Source organism: Lycorma delicatula, chromosome 4 (assembly GCF_047948215.1).
Source record: "Lycorma delicatula isolate Av1 chromosome 4, ASM4794821v1, whole genome shotgun sequence".
Taxonomy (NCBI): domain Eukaryota; kingdom Metazoa; phylum Arthropoda; class Insecta; order Hemiptera; family Fulgoridae; genus Lycorma; species Lycorma delicatula.
The window spans coordinates 196,779,350-196,798,750 of record NC_134458.1 but is presented as its reverse complement, the minus strand read 5'-3'; the positions used below and the strand labels follow the sequence as shown (position 1 = coordinate 196,798,750).

Here is a 19,401-nt window from a genome sequence, read left to right as displayed (position 1 = left end):
AATTTTAAAGTACCTTACATTATTATAATTTTTTTTTACTGTACTTTTTATTTTTCCTTCCCTAATCTTTGACATATTTACGTTATGCCGTTAAGGCGTCGGGTAAGCTAATACTTATGATCTATTATAAATTGTATATATACAATTTTATTAGATTAAAATAACGTATAGTTTAATTAATGAAATGGTTTTAATTAAACGTCTCTTTTTTCTTTTTTTAGATTGAAGATGGCGGCAGAGGTGACTGCTGACCTCTCCCTCATTCAAGATGAAGACGTCCTTCGACGAATGGTCAGTTTTACTTTCCGTTAATTTATTTTTATTTAGCTCCATATTGTTTGAAGTCGGGAAGTGGAAATAAAAGTTTAATTAATTAAAAATTATTAAATTTTCCGATCTCGATGGCAGAGTGGAAGCGTCTCGGCTTTTCGTCCGAAGATTCGGGGTTCGAATCCCGATTAGGCATGGCATTTTTCATATGCTACAAATTTCCATTTTCATATTAAATCGTATAAGTTTCATTGTAAGCTTCTGTATTGAATTAGTTCATCAGTCAAAAAATGATTAAATTAATTAAAAATCTACGTTCTACATTTTATTTGTTGATATTTATTAAATTCATATACGTATATATATATATATATATATATATTTTTTTTTTAATCGCAATTTGTTTATTTGCAATCGGTTCCAAGAAGGAACCATAAGTGAGTAGAACAATAACCACTTTTTGAGAGGTTTCTAATGAATCCCCTCAATAAAGCATACATAAGTCCGTAAAACTAACAAAAAACAAAAAATCAAAAAATATTACAAGACAAAGGAAACGTAAAACAGAACAGTATAATTAGCTTGTGATTTAGACTCTTCATCAAGTCATAGAGAACATATATATATATAAACGTTCTTTAAAGTGTTAGTTGGGACTTTATTTCCTTTGCTTTTAATTACATTTTTGTTTTTTCAGTAAATTTATTCATTTTTAATAATATTACAAGAATATTAAAATAATCTAATTATATTTAAGTATAATTTTATTATAAACATTTAATTTCAGGATTTCTTATATATAATAATAACAACTAATAGTCTTTTTATAATAAACAGACTTAAGATTATTTTTTTCCTGGACAGTAAGTAACTAATATATTAATACTCGTAAAAAGGAAACGTTCAGAAACCAATTAGAAAAAAAATTAAAACTAAACGCGTATTTCGAATTTATTAGATATTTAGGATAGGTTAATAACTGAAAGTATAATTATATATCGAATACGTAAAAGTAACTATAAAAAATAAAAATTGACACTAAACGAACAAATAATGGCAGTATAAAAAAACAATTCTTATTCTAAAAAAATCAAAAATACAAAAAAAAACACTCTTTATATAATGTTTGGTTAGTATTGTTTATTTAGGTAATTTTTTACTATCCTGTCGGCTAAAGTATATTACGTATGATTACAAGAGGCGATTATAATAATCATGCCAAAAAGACCTTACCACCCAGAAAAACCTTTTCTGTTTTTTTGGAGGATCATAAACGCCGAAAAATAGGAGTTAATTTTGACGATGTGTTTTTTCGCGTCTGTTTCAGTCAATAACTTGAGATCGATCAGATAAAAAACTTAAAAATTTATCACGGTTGGCATTAAGTGTTGTGAAAGTTTACAGTCGGGGACTCAAAATATTTTAGTTGTGGAGGGTTATTATACATCGGTTAATTTACCGGAAAATTTTAGCAATCCCTTTTTCTGATTTTTTGAAAACGTTTATCATCATTATTATTTATATTTTTTTAAATATTTTTTAAGTATTTTTTTACATATTTATCTTTTACCTGCTAATGATAATTGTTCAACACTCCAAATAAGTATTTAGTTTTTTATTTTTATAAAAATATTTTTTATTTAATAATTTATTTCAATAACCGTTTCAAGGAGAAATTTTTTCATTGTATTATATAATCAAAATTTTAAATCGTATTTGAAAATATATTTATTTTTCATATCGTACTCCCAGTAAAATTCAGACGTAAGTCTAATATTATGATTTCTAGAAAAATTCATTTAAAAGTTTTCAATATCATTTTTAAAAAAAATCTATGAAGTTCCACGATGTTTAGCTATTTCCGTAATATTTAGCTCTAATAATTATTGTTCTTTATCAAATATAAATGAGTTCGGTTTGTAAAAGTTTTATTAGAATAAAACTTGAAATACGACATTATTTATTAAGGAATAAATATTGTTTGCGACCTACATGGTACTACTAGATTATAATAATATGTTTTCTTCTTTATTTTTTAATTTCATTTTCTTGTTTAACCTCCGGGACCACCGTTAGGTATTGCTTCACAGGATGAGATGAATGATTTGTAGCGTGTATGAAAAATGACATGCCTGACTGTGATTCGAACCCGGGACCTCTAGATGAAAGGCCGAGACGCTACCACTCGCGCCACGGAGGCCGGCTTTATTTTTTGATTAAAACATTTTATGTTTACTTAAAATTTAAAAAAAAAGTTAATTTATTAATGTTACTTTTTTAATAATAAATAAAAGTTAATGGTCCTCTTAATAATTAAAAGATTCAAAAAATAAAAAATGGTTTTTATTTTATTTTATTATTAAATCTGATGTGGGCAACACATGACTTCCTTGTACGCCTATTAAATTACATTTACACTTTTTTTTAAATAAAAAGTACATAACATTTTATTTCATTAAAACCTTCTGATCATTTTTTCTTTTTTTTTTTGTTATTATTCAGTTATTATTCATCGTAAAAAATGTTTACAATGAGAGGTTAATAATTATTAATAAATCAATATATTTAAATTAAAAAATAAGTTAAGAAAGAAGGAGATGAAATCTGATTCGAACTGATTTGCTTTCCCCTAAGATCCAAATATTTCATTAATTAAAATTTTATTTGGCAATAACTCTGGAACCAATGGAAACAAGTACCACTTATGATATATCGTTGAAAATCTCTCAATGAGGGCTTATTACTGCAGTTAAGAAAAAGTCCAAATTCCAAATTTTTTTGGAGTTTGGGGTTTTTTGCGCACTTTTGGTTCAGTCGATTGCAATAAAAACGGAAGGTGCACAACTAGATGTTATAACAGTCCTAAATCCAAAATTTCAACATCCTACGGCTAACAGGTTTTGAATTATGCGAGATACGTACATACATACGTACAGATGTCACGCCGAACTTGTCAAAATGGATTCAGTGATGGTGAAAATTTCCGTTGAAATCTGAAAACCGAAATTACAATACTTCCTTTACTTTGTACAAGGAAGTAAAAATATTATTAAATCCATCAAAAAGTAATTATTTTAAAGCAAAAAAGATAACAAAATCCTGATTTACGACACTATTTTACTAGGGGTGAAATGTATAATTTGGTGGCTAAATATTCTGTTTTAGAGAAACTCATAAAACAATTAATTTAATTTTTATGTCGGTAATGTAACCGGTTTTTTCCCTAATTGCTTTGTAAAACCATTCTATTTTACAAAATAAAAGGTTACACGAAATAGTATAATTAAAAGATTAAAAAAATTAAAAATGGTTTTTATTTTACTTACAGTTTATTTAATTTTCCATTTTAAATAATATTACTTAAATTTGACAAGAAGTAATTATTTTCAAAAGAACGAGTGAACAAAAATTTAATTTACGACACTATTTTACTGGGGGTGCGATATACCGTACGTTTGGAAAGTTGCTGTGGACTGGTATTATGGAAGTGTTATGACGAAACTTTCTTAATTATTTTATAAAAACGGATATTACAATAACTGGAATATTTTAATATATAAAAGGTGTTGAATATGACCTACTCTAACATCGATACAACACTGCATACATTTCATTTGTTTTCATACAATTTAACCTGCTGTTGTACTGGAATGTTTCGTACGATTGCCGTTATTGCGGTTTTCAGTACGTCAATCGTGTGTGGTTTGTTGCGATGTTTAAATCACTGCTTGTTTCGGTGCTCCCTTAGAAAGAAATCTGCGGGGAGTCAGATCGGGCGATCGTGCAGGCCCACAAACCCCTCGAAATGATTCGTTGGCTAGAGACATTCGTAAAAAAGGTCATCAACCTATTAGCTTATGTGCTGGGGTGCCATTTTGTTGGAACTGACGATTTCCATTTCTGTTAACCGGCTAATAAAGTTTGCTTAATGAACATCACAATAACGATCACTACTAACTATTTTCAAAAAAATATTGGACCCACAATGCGCGTTCTACTCGCACCGACCCAGACTCCAATTTTCGCTTCATGTAAAGATTCTTCGCGTAATTCATGGAATGTTCCTTGTCGACTACAGTCGTGTATTTTGTGAATTAATATACCCTCCCGGATGAAACCACGCTCCAGCTGTATAAAAATGTAATGTCGAAGGTACTTACGTAATTTTGGTAGATAAACGTTTAAACCGTTAACAATATTTTTATCTTTTGGCACAATAGGTTTCAGTTCTTGACCAGGCATTACTTTGTAGGGAAAAGGTTTCACTTCTCTTACAGCTTTATGTGCGATAGCAAGTCCGATATCTTGCTGCTGTGCTGACTTACGCGTTGACCTTGATGGACTTTTGGCATTCCAAATATCAGGTTCTGTTCGTTTAGTTTACGGGGTCATCCGCTTCTATCAGCGTCTTCAACAGAGCCTGTTGCCCGAAATTTTCCGATAAGTGTTCAAACTCTTTGCGGTAAGGAAAGAATTTTTTTTTGCGGTAAGGTATTTGGAAATTTTTCAGAACACCTGTGCTTCATTAAATCAGTATACTTGTCACCTTCACGAAAGACGGTTCAACAAGAAAAATGCGTTCCTCTACCGAATGAACCGGTACGTTTCTCGCAACTATAGATTCTGATAAACGAAACATCACGGAACTAAACAAAGCACATTCAATCACAACTTAACAACTGACGTCTTAGTTTATTACTGAGCAACGCCCAACGAACTCGCAGGGCACTAACGCCGAAAGAACAGAATGCACCACATAATTAATTCTAAAACATAATGCACAGCGACTTTCCGAACGCACTGTATTATATGGAGGCTTGATATTGTTACATCTCGGTAAGCAATCCTTTAATTATCTGTTTAATTTATTACTTATAAGAGTATTATTATTATTTTTTTTTTTTGAAGTTTTTTAGGGGCATCGACTACTTTGGTCATTAGCCCCATCCCACTTCAAAAAAAAAACAAAAAAAAAGGTTCAGTAATTCATTTTCATGAATCGAAAATGTTCAAAATTTGCATTCTTCTATAACTTATATCCAAAAAATTACTTCCTAGGCTTTCCTTTCGGCCATCCTTTCTTGAACCGTTTTTCCATCCTGCGAACGGCCTCAACTTCTGACGAGAGAGTGTCTGAGGCCTCAGACATGGAATCATCCTCTCTATCTGATGCCAATGACGTTCGCCGACTCACATCAGTTGATGAAAGTTTCGTCGGCGCTGTTAGCATCGTTGCTAAGGAATCTAAACTACCAAGCGATGCACTCTCCGCGGCTGATGAGCTGGATTCTATCTCTACTGCAGTACTGGGTCCAGCTGAAATAGATGCTCTCACCGAAGCTGATCTTTGCGCTTTTGGAGGCTCTATTGGTACAGGTTTTATATTCTCTACGTCTGGTGGTTTCTCAATAATAACTTGCACCTCCATTTCCGTAGATTCAGATTTTCTTGTCACAATTTCTTTAAGCTTGTGACTAGACGACGGAGTGATCTGTTTCTCTTTGCTAGATAAGTCAAGATTTTTTATTCTTATTTCACTTGGTGGCTTAATAATCGCAGGTTTAGCTGGTGTTTTAAACTGCGCTGGTGCGTCTCTCATGTCAACGGCGTCAGACGAAGAGTGAGCCTTCTCATGTTTAGTTTGTTCCATCCGATGAGTCGACTCAATCTTTGAAGCAATGATTCTTTCAATCGTCGTCTTGGAGCCATCGTGTTAAGCAACTGCTCCACGTTAATTTTAGATGTGGAAGGGGGAGCCGCTGCTTCTGCATAAGAAGTCGATAGTCGAGGTGTACGCTGACCAACAATTTTCTTCGCTTCAGGATAACTGACCTTTTGAAGCGTTTTAACTTCCTGAATTGCCGTTTCTAATTTATATATAGGGCAGTTCCTTGAACGACAGTTGTGGTGCCCTTTACAGTTAACGCAGATTGGAGGGTCTTTACATGGGTCACCCTCATGTGTTTTCACTCCACATATACATATTTCCTGCTCTTCACATCTAGCTGCTGTGTGTCCGAATCGTTGACACTTAAAACATCTCATCGGCTGCGGAATGAATGCTCGTACATCAAGCCGATGGATGCCAGCTCGCACCTTTTCAGGAAGTTTCGGCCTATTAAATGTCAAAACATGCGAGGCCGAAGGAAGAATCTCACCATTTCTTCTCATAGTAAGTCTGCGACATTGAGTCACTCCCTGACTTGACATTTCTTGTACAATTTCTTCTTCTGTACAATTAAGAAGATCGCGACAAACAACAACTCCTCTGGATGAGTTCAATGTGCTATGCGGTTGGACAGAAACCGCAAATTCACCGATCTTCTTCAACGCCTCGAATTTCTGGCTTTGCACGTTGTTGATAGTTTCGACGTGCAATCCATTAAAAGTCTTTCGGATTTCTTTAACGGGACCACCAGCACAATTAGTAATCTCTCTAGCGATAAGAATGGACTAACTTTTTGGAAGTTTCCATTCTCCTTTGTAATAATTACAAATCTTGGCTTAGGTGCGCTATAGCCAAATAAACTTTTCTTCAAGTCTTTACTGATTCTATCAGCATCTTTCTTTATCTTATCAGATTCTTTACTTTTTTCCTCTTCGCTTGTGGCGAATCGGAGGTTTCTAAACGAGGGTGTTTACGTGCACCCTCTGCCACGTTAGTTTGTTCAAGAATGTTCATGAACATATATCCCTTCTGTAGCAAGGCTAGCCGCCGGGGTACACCCCCACTCCAGTGCTACTAACCTTGGAGGTCCGATCCGGTACTCCGGTGGAACCGGCATATGTCCTGGCAGAGAGCGGATGCGCAGTCTCTGCACTGACTCCAGGCTCATACTCACCGAAGTTTTCAGAGCTCCCATGCACCGACATACATGGGCACCATTGCTACATGCTTTTACTTCGTGAAGGATAATGTAAAATTATTTATCGTAATATATTGCTATAATCCGGTTAAAAATCCCCGATGTATCAAGGAAATATGGGAGGAAAAATGCTGACTACCTATTGCGGACATTGATCTTTCGTCGGGATAGGATTCTTTGTCTAGTCGTGCGGTTCCACTTGTTTTTTTTTAATATACGGTAACTTCTTCCCGTTTTTGGTTTTGTTAATGTCTACGTTTATCCTGAGGATGAGAAGAAAGCCATTCTTGCTGTGCGGTAACGGTGTATAAGCCGACCGATGGCTCTATTTGCAATCTGGTTGGTGGACCGTAAGTTGAACATCCTGTCTGATAAAGAGGAGACCATTTTATCTCTCGTAAAATACATATCGTTTAATCTATCTTTGTCTTCTTTTTTTGAGATGCAAGTGTTTTACTTGCTATCTTCAGTTTGATGAGAATCGAGAGGTGTTACTGCCCTGATAATATGACATTAAAAAATAATTGAATTCATAGATAAAAAATAATCAAAATTTTGAAATTTCTATGAACCTCCAATTTTTAACGCATGATTTTCCTTGCTTTTTTCTAAAAATTATAATACTCCCGCGTAATAAGTTTAGAGATTTTCTTAATATTCTTCCGACTCTTTATCCTGTTTCATTTTTCTTTTAATGTAATAAAATCAAAATAGACAAGCTACCAAAACCAAATAAATAACGTGTTATGGATATGAAACAAATACGGCATTTATTAAAGTCAAGAGTCATAAAACACATTTGGACTTAACAGTATATTGATTAAATGTTCTACATTATGAGTCATTTAATTAAAAAATTAATGATTTTTTTACTTTTGTAGAACAATGTATAAATAAACATCGCTCATTAAATTTTTATTTTACTACTATATGACGAAACAATGTCTTTTTTGTTTGTTCCCGATAATCGCAAAGACTGCTGAACAAATTATTAAGTTTTAATTGTTACTTTATTATGACCCCCGGAATGTTTACCGCGATTCAAATCTTGCGGATCTCACTACTATGTAAATAAAAAACCGTATGAATAGGTAACTTATTAATCGTTTTACTAAATTTAATATCGAGCCCACCGGGCTTGTCTAGTAGTTAACTTGTCACAAATCAGTTGTTTAACAGCTGAATTTCGAATTCGAAGGTTCTGCGGTTCAAATCCTAGTAATAGTCGCTTTTAGACGGATTTGATACTGGACAGTGGATATACCGGTATACTTTGGTGGTCGAGGTTCAATTAACCACACGTCTCAGGAATGGTTGATCTGATTCTGTCCAAGACTATGCGTCATTTACATGTTATACATATCATTGGGCCGTGGGGGGATTGCTTATTGTTGACTACTTGAACAAATTGCAACGTACACAGAAAATAAATTTAAAAATGAATATCGATTGTCATTACATATATCGATCGTTATCTATGTCAATATCGATTTCTCCAGACGGTTGTTTTCCAATCTACTATATCTCTTTGTCTATGTCTATAAAAGATCAATTTGTTATTATTATCGTTATGTACAAACAAATTAATTTGATAATAGAATTAAAGAGAACGACAAATATTTAACAAAGTTTTGATCGTTTGAGGAATATTGAATTTCGATATCGATATTGACTTCTCCAAAACGTTATTGTGTTTTAATAAATTTAATATCATTATATCATTCCCTAATCTGGCGGCCACTCTCGAGAACTCATCCTCGCGCGAGAAAAGTGGGACTCGGTAGATTTTTATATCCTGAACTAAGAAGTTCCATTAGGGTAAGCCTTACGCATAATCGGCTAGATTTGACTTTCAATTCGGTATTAATATTTTCATAACTCGTAATTCGGCGCAGTCACAGTTAGGAAGAAGAACTACAAGGATTACTAGAATTTACGATCGTAGACGACGTGTATCTACGCCAGAACGTTCTCAAAGATTTAGAGAGCAACATATTTATACCCTCGGCTCAAAATTTAGTTCAGCGTTCGAGAAATACGTTAGGTCTGAAATCATCTTTTGATAATCACGCTGGAATAGAATATATGAATTCGAAAGATATTCTGGTAGGTAACAGGATTAAAACATGTAACGTGTTGCAGTGTCAAAGATAGAACGATGAAACTCCTAAACTTTATTGTACCGAGGGCAAAGTAGTTTTTGAACGACCTCGATTTCGAAACCTTCCTGATTTCATTAAAAATTTGATTTCAGGAACATATCCTTTATCTGAACATTTTATTTTATCCGGTAAGTTGTGAATAGCGATAACACGGAGAGCAACAGCCCGCACGTAATTACTAAAACACTATTTCCAATTTTTGAAGTTCTATATGCGTGTAGCGTGGGCGAAGCCGCGACGGAGAATATCGGTTTAGGTAATAATTATCATCGAAATTTGTCGTAAGGTTTTTAGGTTCAAACCTAGCTATAGGTAATTATTTTAAACATGAGTGGAATTCTATTTGTTTTTAAGATTCGATTAACAGAATTGTATTTTTAATAATCATATTGTTCGTCTGATTCTGGATTAAATATATTATCAGGCTGTATTTAGATTTACAGCTTGTAGAATTATATTATTATTATTAATATAAGTAAATATTTGCACGTTTCCAATCGTTTTTACTATATATATTTCGCTGAAACCTTTCAGATTATTGAAAGAAAAAATTAAAATAATATTAATAACAAAGGATAAAATCATCCTGACATTTAAATCGTGTAGTTTTGTACTACGTTAATATTTCGAAGCTATTCAAATACAACATTTTTTCGCTTTCGGCAAAATAGAGTGACGGTTTAATAAAAAGTATCTTCATCTTATATAATTTGTTATCGGGCAAGCATACATTCTTTTTGTAATCGGATTTTTTTTATGTATTTACATTCGCGAACACATTTACGAATAGTGATTTTAAATATTAAATAATATATTTTAAAATTACTCGAAACAATATTGCGTGTTTACGATAGGCGTATACTAGTTATTTTGTTTTGTTTTCCATAATCTTAGTAAGTACGCTCATTATTTTACGTATAATGTTATGGATGATGTGTCCTTTGATTAAGCGGCAAGGTTAACCTGTTCTTTATCGATTTGATAGTTATTGTGTGCAGCTTATTTATTATTATTTTTAAAAAAAATAAAAATAGAACCTTATTTTTTTTCTATATGCTGTCAATTCACCACAACCGTATATAACAACAAGTGTGGGCACGTCCACGAATGTCATATTGTGTATGACATGTTATACATCGAATTTATGCATGAATAAATACATAAATACATGTTTCATGTCTATAATATTACAATCTAATAATAAACTAGTGTAAAATTAAGTATTAAAAACAAAATAATGATATCGTTTTATTTTTTTCCGATAAAAAAGGATATTTACATATTATTATGGTTTTTTTTTTATCATAACAGCGTTATTAGTGTAGGTTAATAAGGATTTGTTTGCCGATTGCATTAATTCGCTTACTTAGATAAGCGTTTTTGCTTAATAAAAATACGATATAATCGAATTATGAGTTCCAGTTTTTTAATCTTATTTGCACTTTATAGATTTGTTTATGAATTTACATAAAGTAATTAAAGAAGACTAAGAACTGTATATATAAACTAAATAAATTTGCTACCGCTAAATGCGCATCTCGAGTGTTAAACAATTATTCTTATTAGTTGTGAAGTAAATAGTAAATATAAATATAAAATCAACACGTAAAAGAAACCGGCTATCGATGGAAAGTCTAGTAAGACTTTCCGAACAGAACAAACATTCTTATTCTTATTATTACTCTTCTCTCGATAATTAATCAATTTATAACAAAGTTATTATCTCTAACAAAATCTCTGTTGGAGTCCTACGTACGCTAAGTTAATATAATTTGTTTATCTCTTGTTTTGGCGGTTTTAAGGCATTTTTTCAATTATTAAAACGTCAGTTTTTCCGCCACTTTGGGTTCTTATACCTGATTTACAAAACTTTATGTAGCGGGCTTGAACTAGTTTGATGGCTTACACCGTTATTGCGTAATGTTTACAAAATGTTAATTTTGGCAGCTCTTTTGAGATGAACCCATCGGCCGATTTTATATTTTTGTAATCCTCTAACGATGCTAAATCCGAAATCAAAATCTAAATTCGAGAAAAAAGTATTCAAACATATTAAATTTGAAAACGAACTCTTAGTTCGTTGAAAATATAGGGCGATAAGAAAATTTACTATCTATTTATAAAACAAAACAAAACTGAAAACTAAAAGAAAGCAGAACCCCCCCCCCCCCGGTATGAATAGTCACAATTATCTGAAAAAAAAAAAATAGAAATCAGTTGAGGATTATATTCAACTTTTTCAATACGTACCTTAAAGAAATTCTTAGAGAAACTTTTGAGGGAGAAACAACGAAAAAAAAATTAACATCAATTTTTAACAAATTAAAATCAGCGGTAATAATATACGATATCCTGACGATACTGTGATATCGGAGGGATGCGTAGAGGATCGTCAGAATGCGGTGATAAGTATAAATACGCTTTAATATCAGGGAGGATAAATTCATACGAATCTGGAAAAGAAACTATGATAAATGGAATGTACACAATATAAAGGCAGATAACACTGATCGAATTAAACAATTTTTATTTAAAGTACTTAAAACTACACCGATGAGATTAAAACAAGAATTGAGAAAGAGGAAGTAAATCTTTTTAAGATGAAAATGGATTTGAATTTAAATTTTAAGGTCGATTTCATCTTTACTGTTTTTCTCAACGAAATAAAAGTGTAGATCCTGAACCGAGCGATCCTTGAAAAGCTTCAGGAATTTGAAATGCGAGTCTTAGGCGAATTTGAAGAATATCTTGGTCGTGAACGTTGACATTTTGGGAAGAATGCGAAAGCGTTCAGAAAGAATGGACATTTTAAAGAACAGGAATATTTTGATCACATAATACGAGAAAAAGGATAAAACTATTGTACAAGCGTTAACGTAAGCAGAGACTTAAATGAGGAGAAGTGTAAAAAAAGAAGAATAAAAATGTGGCTGCGTCATCTGTGGTAGCGGTTCAGATATTCATCGACAAATCAAGCGATAGCTCCGAAAATTAAAATCTCCATGATGATTCTCAAACTACGGCCTGGAAACGGCAGCTAAAGAAGATGAAGAGCCATTTAACAAGGTAGTAAAAGGTTAGTTTGCAACATTTTTTTCCCCTACATCCCCGAGCCGGACATCCAATTAAGTATACTCGACTCGGGGACGTGTCCTTTCCGGCGGATCTTTTAATTGCCTGCCTCTAATCTCCAACGGAAGAAACCAGGCCCGGCTATGCCGTTCCCAGCCCACCCCCGGGGGGGGGGGGCTGGGAACGGCCGGGCGAAAATTGGCCTCATCTTTGGCTACACCGGACGCCCTTAGTTTTCGTACTTTAATCTGTGATTCTATCGGGGGCACCGAAGAAAGCACGCACAGTGCATCATACGATAAGGTTCGGTACCCCGAAACTACGCCCAGAAGCGACTTCCTATGAGTGCTAGTTAATTTTCTTCTATTGCGCTTGACATTAACTTTTGGAAAGAGAGACTTCCAAATTGTTGTTGACGAGCCACTCATTCACTAATTCTCAAGTTACATTTCCCTTGTCCTCCACTTAATCTAAGATACTGGCCTCCACTAGAAGCGAGATGTCGTCCGCGTATCCTACGACATTCACCCCCGGCGGGAATTGATGTGTGAAAAATTTCATCATAGAAGATGTTCCAAAGTAGGGGTTTCAGTACAGACCCCTGCGGGACTCCACCGAAGATGTGATGACTTACCACACCATCCACCGTATTAATTTCAGTCCGTCTCTAGGATAGATCGCTGGCTACTTGCGTCACTATGTACTCGCTTATATTCATTTTTTGAAGTGCCCTCAATATAGTTGGCCAAGGTACCGAACCGAAAGCGTTCCTTATATCCAGGAGTATCATTAGTGGGATACGTCTGGTTCTCCAAGTCCCCGCCCTCACCGCAGCAGCCCATGAAACGACTTTGTTGATGGCGTTAATAGTTGACCGCCCCCGCCTAAAGCCAAACTGATTCTCATGGAGGAGGTTGTTGTTTTCCAGCTCCTCAATTAGTCTATTAGCGATGAGCCTCTCCACGACTTTGCCCATATTATTAATGAGACTTATAGGGCGATATTCGAGAGCCCCTGGAACTGACTGTTGTTTGGGCAAGAAGAAGAACAGTTCTTGACGCTTTCCAGTAAGCAAGAAAAATGCAATGCTGGACCCCATAACTCGCAATATCTGTCATCTCCCACGGGATGACGGACATCAGACCCTTTATGACTGCAGCTGGCACACCATCGGGTCCTAGACTCTTTTTATTTTTTAGTCTTTTAACCGCAGTCGCCACTTAATCCTGGATGAACCTGCCGCGTTCACCAGGTATTAGCTCCGTGATGCCCGTATCAACCCGCGGGAAAAGCGCTTCCATGTGTCGTGTAGCTTCTATCTTATTAAGGACGGGCAACCGCCTTCCCAGTCTCTTCATGACTACCTGGTACGCCCGTCCCCAGGGGTCAGCATCAAGTTCACTGCATAGCTCCCTTCACTTTTGCCTTTTTGCATGCTTAATCATGAAGTTTAACTGTTTTCTTGCTGCTCGGTATTGTGTAATCGCCGTGTTCAGGTCTCGATCAGCTCCGTATGTTCTCTTTCTAAGTCTCTGCACGCGCCTCTTCGTGGATTGCAGAACCCTGCGTTGATCCGCAATATCGGAGGACCACAATAGACAGGGTGATGTCTGGTAGCTCTTACGGGGAGCCTGGCCAGCTCAGTAATCATGATGTGTTGTAATGTATCTGGCGTGACCGGTCTGCCATCCGCCATTTTTGCAGCAACTTTGCGAACAATGGTCGCTACCTGACGTTCCGAAAGTCTAAAGCATAGATGTTCATTTTTAATATGAGTCTCAGTATCAAGGATTTCAACAGAAACATCCAAATGACCACTTGCAGCCTCGACCTGCAAAACCTGCATGCTCAACATGTCTGTCGGAAATCTATCGTCGATCAATACCAGATCTAGGATAGAGGAATGCCCGCGGGCGTAAAAAGTGGGCGACCCATCATTGATGCACACAAGCCCAGTAGTTCTTCTAGCGCTAGTCCTGTTGTTCGAAGACCCAGCCCCAGCCGCTACGGTACGGCAATTGAAGTCACCCACAACAATTGTCCTCTTTGGGGCGTTCATGACCATCCTCTGCAGTCCGAGCAGTCTGGGGCCTCGTACTCCGCGAGCATCACATTCGGGCTTATATAGACACCAAACAATATAAAGTTACAGAGTTCTATCGCAACGACTCCTTCAGTCCTCAAATATAAGCTATAGTCCCAGTTTCTAGTAATTTTCTTGATAGCCACATCACCAGCGGTATCTGGCACCTTATCGAGACCCAGCCGCAGTGTGTACGTTAGGCTCAGTGGCAACAACAAGATGTACTCTCCAGTGTTAGCTGTCTCCTCCACCAAGTCACGGGAGAGGAGGCTTCGATGGTTATTGATTAGTAAGACTCTAGGCATCGCGCTTCATTCCGCATTCCGGTTTAGGCTACGGTAATCCAGACATCTGGATGCCTCTCTGCATTCCCGAATACGGTATCCAGCGCTACCGCAGTTATAACAGAGATTGGTTCAGTCGGGGCCCTTACAGTCTCTGCTACCGTGTCCGGTGCCCCAACAACGGCAGCAGCGCTCTCCTTCTACGCGAATGTAGGTCCTACAATGGACCCAGCCAATTCGTAGTCTTGTTGCCACCAGCTTTGCGGCGCCTCTATGTGTCGTGATGACGGTGGCGTTTTTAGTGTCGCCTTCCTGCGAGAGGTGACCTGGAACGTCTCCCCCGCGCCGACAACTCTGAAGACCGCTACTCTCACCTCCTTTTCGGTTGTGTCTACGTCGAGGTCCTTAATATGGACCACAGTCCTTCTGTCACCCCTAGAACGTAGGTCCACCTGTAGTTCTGCTGCTCGATCTCTCAGAAGAGTGGTGAGTTCTCCTGCCTTCTGCGCCCCTGTTATCCTCTAATTCTCCATTTCGGCCTTTCCGGAGGGAAAGGACGTCGCCTGCTTCTTCCTGGGTGATTTTGTTTTTCATTGTTCTCAACAGGTCGGCATAAGTCTTTCCCTCAGCCTTAATAACGATAGTCTTGCTGTCAGTTACCGGTGGTGTGCCCCTCCCGGTTGAAGTCGATCTTGAGCGAGCCCGAACCGAGTCCCCCAATCTGGGCAGGACCATCTTCGGGAACTCCTCTTTTCTGGTCAGATATATGATCAGTTTCCTTATCGTTGTACCCGCGGGTCCCGGTGGAAGCACGAAGACCGGAGCCCTGGTTTTCACCACGACTCGTTTCAACGCCCTAAGGAGAGTGGTAGCTGTAGCGCGGTCTCCTGCTGATGAGTCGGAAAGGACCGTATATCTAGTCCAATTAGTTGAAATACTATCTTCGTCCAGAATGGTGGTATTGTCTAGGCTGATTGCCCCGGGTTTAGAGTTAGCATATTTGCCGCTAGCAGCACTAGGTCTCATTTGCTTGTTCAAGTCTACAAAATTACATCTGTCAGAGCTATCAGATTGTGGGTCAACGGAAGTCACTCTATTCATGGCCCATGTGGACCAGCGACCAGGCAATCTATCGATTAATTGTTCGTCGGTTAGTTCGGATTTAAGAATGTCCGACAATTCTTCTGCCCTGGAGTGTTCGGTCTGTGTCCCCTGTGATTTAGTATCCACATCCGTCATTGAGTCATTAAGATGCTGAAAAGACTTATCTTATCTCCGTCAGCTCCCTCTCGTAGACCTTTGGATGAGTCACCATAGACTTGTCCAGATTTTGTCTAAATGTTATAAGGGCATGGCCCAGCCTATAAGTGAGATCCCACAATGTAGGGGTAGTCTCTTCTTCCTCGGAGGAACCGGCTCTAACTCGTTTAGTCCCTTTGAGATTCGCTGCCTTCCATCCTTTCTTTTCTGGGGGTCCAGAAGGCCCGAAAACACTTAATTCATCCGCTCTTCCGTAGGGGAGGAATTAAAAAGACCACTAGTACTTTATTGAACTCTCGGCTTAATTCCAAGTCTGTAGATACCCCACTCGGTGGTGGTGGTGGGGGTTTTGGTAGGGGAACGGGTTTTTTTTTAGGGGGGGTCGGAAAATGTATGATCTCGAATCTGTCCTCAGAAAAATTGGGGTGACGGGGGGGGGGGTCGGTGGGGTTGTGGTGGTCGGGGGGTCAAATATGTATCCGACCAAAAGTGCCCCCAAAAAAACTGGGGTGATGGGGGTTCTATGGAAGGTATTGGTCTCGGATCGGATAGATCCGAGAGGATTTTGGGAAATATTGGTCAGGGAAGGAGTTATTAGGAAAAGAAATCCCCTTTATAAGAGCCTCAAACACTTAAAAAAAAATTCTACTAGTATAACTTATTTTGTCGATAATTATTCTAAGTTTTTTACTACAACAGCCGTGACGTCACAAATTTGTGGTTACTTGTCTATTAACTTAACTTATTTTCACTAGCCTCAACGGCCAATTTAACATTGACTCTTATGGAGAAAAAGTTACAACAGAAAAAAACGTAATTACAGCACAGTCCGGTCACCAAAATTCACAAAATTTTACACAATTGTCCGTTATCCTACCTCGAAGTGATTCACTACTTGTCCAATAAAAAAGCCGCAAAAAACCAAACCAAAAACGCAGAGCTAGAAATACAGGTCCACTCAGGCTGAGTAACCACACTCGACTTAGCTTGCAACATAGAGTATACTATCTAAACTGTACCTACCGATTAGTAAATCGGTCACCATACAATAGGCACTCTGTTCAGTTTTCCCATATAACAGGTTCTTAAAAGTTGTATACACAAGTTGTATAACATGTATTCATTTACGAAAATATACATGCTATAAAATCTACTTGAAATATATTTGTTTTATTCATATAAACCGTTGGAATTCAGATTTAAAATAAATTTGAATTTTGGTCAGATTTAAAATAAATTCATAATAATTTTATCTAACCTGTTTTTTAAACTGGGTGCCTTTATCTCAAACCGTTTGTAAAAGAGATCTACAATAAAGTTTGTAGAATTATACATATCATAGATATTGGTTTTTTTTATTTCGGTAAAATTTTATCGGTCGTAATCTTGTTTTCCAACCGTTAAGTATTTAAAATACCTGAAGTATGTGATTTGATACATATTAAATCCACAAATGCAGACAACCGATTAGGTTTTTACCTTGTAAGCGTGATAATCTAGTCCAGCCGATCTGGGGGACGAGATCTAGATAGTAACTCGTAGTAAATGTCTACGAGTCTATAACAAGATGTATGTACTAGAATTATTGTGGCGAATAATGGATGTACAATTTTATCGCTGTAGTCATGTATTAGTGAGCTAGACTGTACGGAGCAATAGCAAGTGTAAAATAATGTTTGAATACGGTTTTACTTTCCTGGCATCACAGCTCTGGCATCAGTCAAAAAATGGGGTATAGTTTTTTGTTCATTTCTCGACGTTTCGTGACCCACAGACCCAAAAACAAAACAAAAACGTGGGGATAATGTTCGTATGCATGTATGTATCTGTGTCGGCTTGTTTGAAGCTTAGTAACTTTTGACTGGCTTTTGATGAAATTTGGCTCAGAGACTCGTGTATACGGAGCAGCTGTTTGGTAAAAGTTTGATGTCAGTATCTCTAGGGGGTGAGGTATACAGTTTTTTTGGGATCAGTTTTTCAACATTTTTCAAATATAATCCCGGTTTATATTAAGTTTAGAACATGCGTGCATACTTATCTTACTGTTTTAAAAAATTCTCTCCCTTCCCTAAAAATCGAAAAGCTATCTTTTTATTTATTGTATAATTTTAACAGAATTTTTTTTTGTCTTCCTAAGCATAGAGTAGTGTAGTGCAAGTGGCCAAAAAAAAAATACTTTGGGGAAAATACTGAGGATGAGGGAGCCGATCAAAGTTTAAAACTATCAATTTTTTAAACTTTTTTCACGTATCATTATTTTTTTACTGTATAAGAATAAATAACCGGTGCCAGCAAAGTATGACGACTTTGTTGTTAGCTTTCTTTTTTGTTACGTATTAATTAAGTGAGATGCTTACCCTATTTACTAACAAAAGACTCTCAGATTATTTTAGCACTGTAAATATGTTCTGATATTTGGTGTTACTACTTCAGTAATCAAAGTATCATCATTGGAAATTTATTTCTGGCGTAAAGACCTCTAAGAAGAGTTCAAATTGTTATTTTAATATATAGTGTGCACGTTTTAAGGTGTGCAAACTATCTTAATCTTTAAATCAAGCTTAATTGAATGTAAAATCGTGTATTAGTTTTTTCGCTATAATTTTTAAATACATTTATTAATTTGACATACATCATAAAAACTTCCTACAAAGCATGTCGACGAAAAATGATTGATTACTTTAAAGAAATAAACCTAATAATTGAAAAATTAATTGACTTTTGCTCAAAATTGAAACATCTGTGATTGGTTGGTTAGATTAACGCATACGGGTGTGTGTCTGTATACTTTATCTTTCATTCTTTTTTATCGGTTTACCTTTACTTCCCACTTATAGATGTAAGAGCAAAGACCCTTTTTTTGTCGTTTCTAGTTAAGCATTTTTTTTTTTTTTTGACAGGTTGCGTGGTAGTGTATTTATTCTACGCATAATGTATTTGTTATTTTCCTCATGTAATTTGTTTTGTATTAATAATTATTACATCTTCATTAAAAATTAAATGTCAATTGTAATATATAATTAATATTACAGTATCATTTTATTTATTCTAAAAATATTTATTTGATTTTTAAAATAGACCGAATGCAATTATTTTTTTAAGTATAATTACGAAGCGATATAGTGAGAACATCCAATTATTACTTACAAAATTTTATTTTTAAAATTGTCATTTAAAATTTTAAAGGCCAACTACATCAGTACTTGCGAGAATTATTTACTCGTATCGCGTAGTCGAAATACTTAATGGTTGGAAAACAAGATTACTTTCAAGTTTTTTTTGTTTTATGTTTAAATTCTAAAACTAGGTAATAGTTTCGATTTTTGAACAATCTTCGTTAATCAATACTATGAAAATATATACCTATATAAGAAAATAAAAGAAGAATCTTTTCCCAGCCGACA

The 19,401-nt window shown here is 35.9% G+C and overlaps 1 protein-coding gene across 13 annotated transcripts in view; it reads left to right on the top strand.

Moving 5' to 3' along the window:
• Nucleotides 1-19,401, top strand: part of LOC142324190 (uncharacterized) — a 444,097-nt gene that overhangs the window by 85,604 nt on the left and 339,092 nt on the right. For all 13 annotated transcript variants that reach the window (XM_075364941.1, XM_075364940.1, XM_075364943.1 and 10 more), the window contains exon 2: nucleotides 222-291. In XM_075364941.1, the coding sequence (XP_075221056.1) occupies nucleotides 229-291 (63 nt within the window). In that variant the 5' untranslated portion in view covers nucleotides 222-228. The remainder of the gene's footprint in view (nucleotides 1-221; nucleotides 292-19,401) is intronic.